We start from the raw sequence: 8335 nt of genomic DNA, 5'->3' as shown, positions 1-8335 counted from the left end.
CGCATCAAGAAGAAGACAACAATGTGGCGATCGCTGGCGCCTGGCGCCAAGACTTGGAAAATATCATTCCGGATCATTATATCTTTTGTTCCACATTTGGGCTTCGATCATTTATTGTTTGGTTCTCTATTTCTCTATCAATGGAAAGACAAAGCTTCTTCCCCATTTAAAACAGTCATGTGTGAAAGGATTCTAGCGGAAAACTTTAGAGGCCGTTTGGTATCCATCATTTGGGCCTGGAATCCTGGAATTCATTTTGGAATTCCATAGGTGGGCTGTTTGGTTGCCGCAGAATTGGGCTGTCATTTCATTTAGGAAATCCAGTAAAATGATACCATGGGTAAACACAATTCCAAGATGAGACCTGTCATTTGCGTTTCTCTATAGAAGCCATTTACAAATTCAATATTGAATTCTGCTGTCATTTGCAATTCCTGTATTCATTTCAAAATGCTACAAACGAAATGAAAGCCTATCTTCCAAACGACTTCTTAAGAGTTATATCAGCAGATTCCGTCAGAGTTAGCAGAGACCCACAGTTATAGAGAACCATGGTAAAAACCGACAGTAACGTGGTACCAGATTGATAGGTCGAACCTGTGTCAGTTTGTTCTCGGTGTACTAGAGTACCTTATTTCTCGTGGGGCCAAAAGTCAGAGGTACAACTGACGAGTGCGAGGTCTGACCAAACGGCCAAATTAATGCTGGTTGCTCTATAGCGAGCTAGATGTGCTGTTGGGCCGTTACCTTTGCTTGAATTCGCAGAAAGCCTACGCTTTGCTACTACAACTACCGGCCCCCTTCGGCCATTGCAACCAAATGACGTGGGTTTCTTTCTTCACTTTCCATGCATGTCAATTATTGCATTTTAGAGAAGGTTTGCATGCATGTTCTCACTTGTCTTATAAATCAGTGGGTCCACCTTTGTTAGGTCGAAGCATCAGCTTTTGAGATGCAGCATTTCGGCGATTTTTAGTCCTGTCGGCGCATTTGTATGCAGGCTTTTACAAGTTGTCATACAAATCCGGCTTAAATTTACACTGATCGTCAATCAAATCACCATATAATCAGAAGTTAAACACCACCTAATGCTACGATCTTAATCTTCTGATATCTCTTTTGCAATAGCATAGCTTTTATCGCGGTTCGTTAATGGAGCACATCTTCGCTGGGATTTTTTTGTTAAAACAAGGACGAAAAAAAGATGATTACACACCACAGCTATGGTTTGCACCTCACCTACTATCAAAAGTGGATCATTAAAGAATATTCTAGTTCATGGATTTTTGAGGTATGTCGTCGGCTTAATTATGATGCCATCCCAGTGCGTAAACTAATCAGTGCATTAATTAATTGCTCGTCTGGTCTTCGCATCATATGATTGCATACACGCCAGGCCTTATATCACTTAATTAGTTAAGCAAAGTTCATGTTGCATCAAGGAAGATTGAGGATGAAACATCTTCTTCACATGGCCCTCTACTTAATTAAGTACTAAAAGCCAGTGCGCTCTCGATGCTTTGTTAAAGCAAGAATAATTAAGGTGGTTAGTGATGAACAAGAAAATAATGGTTGTTGCAATGCGAGAGTAGCCAATGAAGTGGATGCGATCTGTGAAGCAATCTGAGGCGTAACGAACGAAACTTGAGATACGGAGTAGTACCATGCAATTAATCATGTTTACTCGCTTCAATATAATCAAAGCTAACTATGGTCACCTCATTTAGACGAGCAAAGATCTGGAGGCACTCTGCCAATGGAGAGTTCTCCACTAGCAGTGCATATGGGCTATTCTTTGCTGCCAATGTTCGTTTCCCCTGCGCATCTGCCATTTGGAAGTCGAAGGCGCCCCCTCGCTGTAGATTCTTCATGTGGCTGGTGGTGCACCAACGTTGTCTCACGGCAGACAATCTGCAGCGTCGAGGGTGGCCAAGTCCTAGCTCCTGTCAGCTGTGTCTCTCGGCCCCAGAGTCATGCACACATCTCTTTGTCCACTGTGGTTTCACTACTCAGGTTTGGAGTCGGATCAGAGCTTGGACTGCCGCGGATTTCCCCATCCCATGTAGCAACTTCGCAAGCTCAGAGGAGTGGTGGCTGCAGGTGCGAAAGACGGCGCCCAAGAACTTGCGCAGAGATTTTGATGGTGTTGTTATCTTGGTACACTGGCGCATTTGGAAGGAGAGGAACTCCAGAGTGTTCGATAACACACAACACTCTGCTGAGGAGGTGTTTGAGTCGATTAGAGAGGAGATAGGTCAGTGGCGTGCTGCTGGCACAATCGCTGCCATTTAGGGCAGTGTATGATGTATACCTTGGGGGTTTGTTTGATCTTTTGGCCCCAGGCCTGTCTGGGAGTGCCTGCACCAGCTTAGTGCTTCCTCCAGCACGGAGCTCCTATGTTGCCTGTAACTCTCTTTTCTCCTTAATAAAGATCGGCCATTGGCCTTTCAAGAAGCAATACCCTGCTCTCTGTCACTTACTAGATGGCTGCGGCTGCAAACGGAGCAAATAAACAGGATCCATTTGGGCAGAATGGTCCAGCCGATCGAGCACTCACCCGGAATCATATTTTTGACATTATTGGCCTATTCTAGCCTAAATTACACGTTTGAACCATTATCATTATTCTTTTGGTCTAGCCTGCTTGCAACAGTCCTGTCATGAGCCTTTGTTCTGCCCGCTTGTTGCATTTCTTATTATTTTGGGGTTTTTCGATAAAGGGAATTGAATATATTAATATCAAGAGATACCAATTACACCCAGCCTCTGCAAAAACGCACCACCCTAATGGCACTACGGATGCACACAGCCAAAAAAAGGAAAAGAAAACTAAAAAACAAAAGTCCCGCTACAGTATCTCGGGCCTAACAACAGCAATACATCCACCGCCATGACAACACTTGAATTATAGACTCTCCAAGAAACGACGCCTCCAAGAAGGAAACAGTGCTCAAACACCGTCGTCGCCCGATCAAAGATCTTAGGTTTTCACTTAACACCCAGTAGGTCGTTCAAAGAATCGTGCAAGCCCTGGCCAGTCCTCGGCATGCTAACCAAGGGCCCCACAAGTGTTATACTGAAACAAAATGGCAACATTTCTAAAATTCTTGGCCGGTGGATATTAATATTGTTTTTGAAATATTCTGCAATGTTTCTTGCTAGAGTCAGAGATGTCTAGTCGTCAACGTGTGAGCATGACTGTTTGGCATGGACATACAAGGGCTTCCTCCGACATTTTTTATAGCAATATCAGCGGTGACCGTCGGAAGTGAAGTCGGAATAGCTAGCTTGAGGAGGAATGAGAGCATCTCCAGTCGCGTCCCCCAAACGATGTCCGGGCAAAGCGCCGGATTAGTCGTTTGGGGGACGTTCGGACAAAATTTTCGTTTGGAGAAGGTCCCTTTTCTAGCCACGTCCCCCAAACGCGACCTCCAAACAAAAAGTAAGTGTAAAAGTCATGTCCGGCGTCCCCGGTAGAGACTCTATACACAGGGGATGGGCTAGGGACGCCGGACAACATTTGGAGCACGTCCGGACCGAAGCGGCCTTTGGGGCACGTGACTGGGACGTTTTTTTGGCCGGCGTTCCCCAAATCTCTTTGGGGGACGCGACTGGAGATGCTCTGATGACGGTGAAGATGGTTGGAAACTTCAGCAGTGGTATTCTACCTCCAAAGCTCATGTTGGTAGCCATGCCCCGGTGCCGGTCGTGCTCCATGATGGCAGACAGATGTGGGAACTGGTGACGATTTCCTTTCAATTTTTCACTAATTAACGGTCGAATTTTATTCTTCTTATAATGATTAGTAGGATAAACTAAAAAACTTTTGCTCAGATAAAAAGAACAATTTTCTCAGTACACAGTCAGCATTCTCTTCCATGCAAGCAGTGTCGGCAGAAACATTTGCTTTTCTAGGGAAGGCATACCATTTGGTAATCCATCGAGTGGGAAGCATTCCTCGGGTGAGTACGTGCGTATCTTTCCCTTCCCTTTCTGGTAGCAGCACGAGCAATGAAGCAAACATGGGGACAAGGGTGTCAACGTAAGGAGGACCAAACTGCCCAAACACACACGCCACCAACACCTCCACCGGCCCACCGGATGACCTGAACATAAAAGACCGCCCCCCGTCGCCCTCCATTCATCCTCACAGAGACAGAGAGTCCCTCCACCTAGAACCGGCTCAGCTGCAGTTAGGCACCACACCACCATTATTTTCCTTCTCTCACACACAGACGTGTGAGTAGGAGAAGTAGGAGGCTAAGATCAGAATAGAGCGGAGGAGAGCAGAGGGAGGCGCGCCCCAGCCGGTACTCTGCTCCAAGGATTTGAGGTGAGTGCTGCTCATTTTATGATTTGAGGATTATTTTTCGCCTCAGGTTTTTCTTCCCCTTGTTACATTAGTTTTCAGCCATATACTTCATGGCTTGGCTAGCATATGCATGGCCATAAGTTGAGAGTCAACTCGATGGGATGATGTTACAATGCATGCCACTATTTGGTTTCCAATTTTTCAACCAAATTTCCCACTTACCTGTTTCATGGGGTAGGATTGGCTTGAGACAACTAGGCAAGACGCCGGTGTACCAGAAAGGCGTCCATGGATGTGGCTAATCCAGTAAAAGCTCTGCATATTTTTCGATAAAGCTCTGCATATGAATCTACCACGCCGTAGCTTTTTAAGCTCAACATCTTTCCCAAGTGATCAACCATACAAAAGGCCACCTTCCAGGACTCGGATCAATGTACTCCATGGTACCGGAGTTAACCACTGAATCATTAGGAAATAAGACCTTGGTGGGCTAGTTAGGTTAAGCATTGTTTGAAAAAAGTTAGGTCAGGCATAACCTCACTGCAGGCATGTTAACTAGTACAACTGAGAAAAACTGAGGTTGTGCCTCCAGTTTCAGGAGTGTCGATGTCCGATGCCGGTTGATTGCATTCTAAGAATACAGTACGTCAGTACATAGCACCATGTCATCTTTCTTTTGGGAAACAGACTTGGCCAAACTCGTACGGTTCCTCGCTCTGGCAAAGTCATAAGTCCAGCGAGGCTATTCCTAGTCTGAACTGGACGGCACTTCTGCATACGTGTGCGAAAAGGGGCCCGGTTCCTGCCGAATTTTCGTGTGGGCTCGCCATGCCGGTTTCAGGCTTCAAGTCAATGTTTGCCCACCACAATAGCCTTGCATCTGAAGCCTGCAGCTGCAAGAATATATTCTCAGCTCACCAAGTGCTGATGGCATGACAAAAGGATTTCGGAAAGCATCCCAAGACAGCGCTCGATCAGAATCTTTCCGTGTGTTGGCAGGACCGGCACGCCGGCCACTTGGCATTGGCAGGAGCTGTGTAGCGTCAGTCAGTACGGTGACTGGGTCTGCTTAAACAAGGGGCACTTAAATTTGTCTCGTTTCAGTGTTTGGCAAAATAGAATAACGTTCATACATGGACCATCTGCCTTTTTTTATCTAAGGGAAGAGCTTCCATTAGACTGTTGCGACGAGTATCATTCATATATAGTACCTTTGCACTGAGCTTCTTGATGGTATTGCAGCTTCAGGCAAGAAGAGATACCAGGTGGCCAAGATGACTACCGGTTTCCAGCTTGGCGTGATCGGGTCTCTCGCGCTCTCTGTGGCATCGTCTGTCGCCATTGTCATCTGCAACAAAGCCCTCATCAGCACCCTTGGCTTCCCATTCGGTACCTAACTCAGCCCTGTACTAGTTTACAAACATAAGAAAACCTGTTTGCTATCACAGGTTATCAGCATTGCGAGATACAGATTTCCAGTTTGCTACTTACCAGCCATTAATTCTCTCTGCAGCTACAACATTAACAAGCTGGCATCTCATGGTGACCTTCTGCACCCTCTATGTGGCACAGCGCATGCGCTTCTTCGAACCCAAGGCGATCGATGGACACACGGTGGTACTATTCGGGCTGCTGAATGGTACCTCGATTGGCCTTCTCAACCTTAGTTTAGGGTTCAACTCCATTGGATTCTACCAGGTTCGTTCTCTTGTCATTCTGTTTCCTTGCTTGGGAAAGGATGCAGCAGATTCTAACATTCGGCATGCTCTGCAGATGACAAAGCTGGCCATCATACCTTTCACAGTACTGTTGGAGACAATCTTCCTAAAGAAAAGATTCAGGTAACAAAAAATCAAATGGAGTGATGTCTGTTAGCTATAACTTATAAGTACCAACTGAATTTCATTCAGGCCAAACCAATGATAAGAAGATAGATATGCTACAACCTGCGAGTGCAGTTTTTATGCAGTTTTCGAATTTGGCCACAGAAAAATTTATGTGCATCAGTTGTTCTCCTTAATCATCAGATCAAATGAAAAAATATATAAAAAAATGACCAAACTATATTTCTGTATTTATTTGAATGTTTAGTGTTTGTTGTATTCTCTGGGCCTCTGAGCCCCGTTAAGTGTTATTTGTTTTTAGAAACCAGTCAGTTTCCTTCCATTTCTTGCTATGCTGACACCAATCTAACAAACAATGTGCAGTGAGAGTATCAAGTTTTCTCTGCTGGTTTTGCTGCTTGGAGTTGCCATTGCTTCTGTCACTGACCTCAAGCTAAATCTTCTTGGGTCGATTCTTTCTGGCCTCGCCATCGCCACTACTTGTGTTGGCCAAATTGTATCCTATATTTGAAATATTTATCATCTAGGTTTCACAATCTTCATCCTTACGTACATTATATCTATAGCAATAGTATGTTCAAGCAATCACTATAAGAACCTGAAAGCAAAATAATACAAAATAAGGAAATGTACTGATTCAATAATATATATTCCGACCATGTTCTAAAAATGCCTAAGAGAAGAACTATGCTACTTCATTACAAGCTACCCATGTCATTATTTATCCTAACATTTTGTACTACTGCCAATTTTTTCATGTTGTATCCTTGACCTGTTAAAAGCTCACAAATACAATACAGAGAAAGTTGAAAGTCACCTCAACGCAGCTTCTGTACCAATCTGCACCTTACCAAGCAGCAATTTTGTTTGCAACTGGCCCCTTCGTGGATCAACTCCTTACTAACCGCAGCGTCTTTGCCCACCAATACACTGCTCCAGTTGTGGTATGCGTTCAATGGTTAATATGTAAACACTTGGCTAACGTTTTCTGGAGAACAACACAAAAAAAATCTTCTACATAATGCATATAAATCTGGGTGTATCAGAACGACGCTGTGATAATGTTTTACGAACTTTTGCAGGGCTTCATTATTATGTCTTGTCTGATTGCGGTGTCCGTGAACTTCAGTACATTCCTTGTGATAGGCACAACATCGCCCGTGACATACCAGGTTCTTGGGCACCTTAAAACATGCCTGGTTCTATCATTCGGCTACACCTTGTTGCACGATCCCTTCACCATGAGGAACATATTGGGCATTCTCGTGGCCATATTCGGGATGGCACTCTACTCCTGCTTCTCGGTGATGGAGAGCAAGAAAAAGTCAGCAATTGAATCACTTCCAGTGTTGTCACAGGTTTGATTTCAGCAACCACCGCATGATAGATTTTTCTTAACCATTAGCAGAAGCTTCACTTATCGAGTTTGATTCTGATTTACACATGAGATTCATATGATGTTCTTGCAGAAGCCTGAGAAGGAGACTGAGCCACTCTTGGAAACCAAAGACGACAGCGATATCAAGAAGGCAAATGGCGTAACCCATGAGTACTAAGCATCTTGTCTTGTTTAGCCTAGCCCAGCTCTACCATCAGTACATATGCACAGTGTACGTTGCACGCCTACTCTTTTTGTTTCCTCCATTAGGTATTCATAATTATTATCGAGTGGCACGAGAAGCAAATGTACTGGTATCTGTTTAGCTGGTGTATAATTTGACGTGGCAGTAGACGACTCGATGTCGCCGCAACCGAAATTGTATAGAGGCACCATATGGTTCATTTGGGGGAGATCGGACTTCAAGAAATTGTGAACGGTCTTACCAATACATAAATTTATAACGCTCACGAATTTCATATGCTTTTATATTCATCCATGTAGGACTTAGGTTCAAACTTTTCATAGTACTTTTTAAGCAATGCACTCATGACAGTACATGACAGTGTGGTTAGTTACACAAATTCGTATCTCTATATCTATCTATGAGGTGCTTGGGTTTTGCAAAACTCCACAGACAAGCGGAAGAGAAATGCTATCCAAACTCCGTCCAAGACATAAATTTTACCAAAACTTCATTATGATATTTTTGTTGAAATGACAATGAAGGTGAATCAATGTCAGAAACCATATACAGTATCTCTTTATGCCAACAGACCAATTGCAAGTTGGTTATTAAAA

General features: G+C 44.1%; 1 protein-coding gene across 1 annotated transcript; it reads left to right on the top strand.

Annotated features, from left to right (window-relative positions):
* Nucleotides 1-5583: 5583 nt before the first annotated feature.
* Nucleotides 5584-7784, top strand: LOC124687647 (UDP-xylose transporter 1-like). Its single transcript, XM_047221414.1, has 7 exons — nucleotides 5584-5701; nucleotides 5826-6010; nucleotides 6086-6153; nucleotides 6520-6652; nucleotides 6939-7100; nucleotides 7239-7514; nucleotides 7626-7784. The coding sequence occupies exons 1-7, from the start codon at nucleotides 5587-5589 to the stop codon at nucleotides 7710-7712; spliced, it is 1026 nt and encodes a 341-aa protein (XP_047077370.1). The 5' UTR covers nucleotides 5584-5586; the 3' UTR covers nucleotides 7713-7784.
* Nucleotides 7785-8335: the final 551 nt, after the last annotated feature.

The sequence above is a fragment of the Lolium rigidum genome, chromosome 2 (genome assembly GCF_022539505.1).
Source record: "Lolium rigidum isolate FL_2022 chromosome 2, APGP_CSIRO_Lrig_0.1, whole genome shotgun sequence".
Taxonomy (NCBI): Eukaryota; Viridiplantae; Streptophyta; class Magnoliopsida; order Poales; family Poaceae; genus Lolium; species Lolium rigidum.
The sequence above is the reverse complement of the archived record's forward strand: the minus strand, read 5'-3'. Positions and strand labels throughout refer to the sequence as shown.

Excerpts from the sequence above, each read along its gene's own strand:
- LOC124687647 (XM_047221414.1), top strand. The coding sequence starts at position 5,587 with ATGACTACCGGTTTCCAGCTTGGCGTGATCGGGTCTCTCGCGCTCTCT. Across the intron at positions 6,011-6,085 it reads ACTCCATTGGATTCTACCAG|ATGACAAAGCTGGCCATCAT; the intron begins GTTCGTTCTCTT and ends CATGCTCTGCAG. Across the intron at positions 6,653-6,938 it reads CTACTTGTGTTGGCCAAATT|CTCACAAATACAATACAGAG; the intron begins GTATCCTATATT and ends ACCTGTTAAAAG.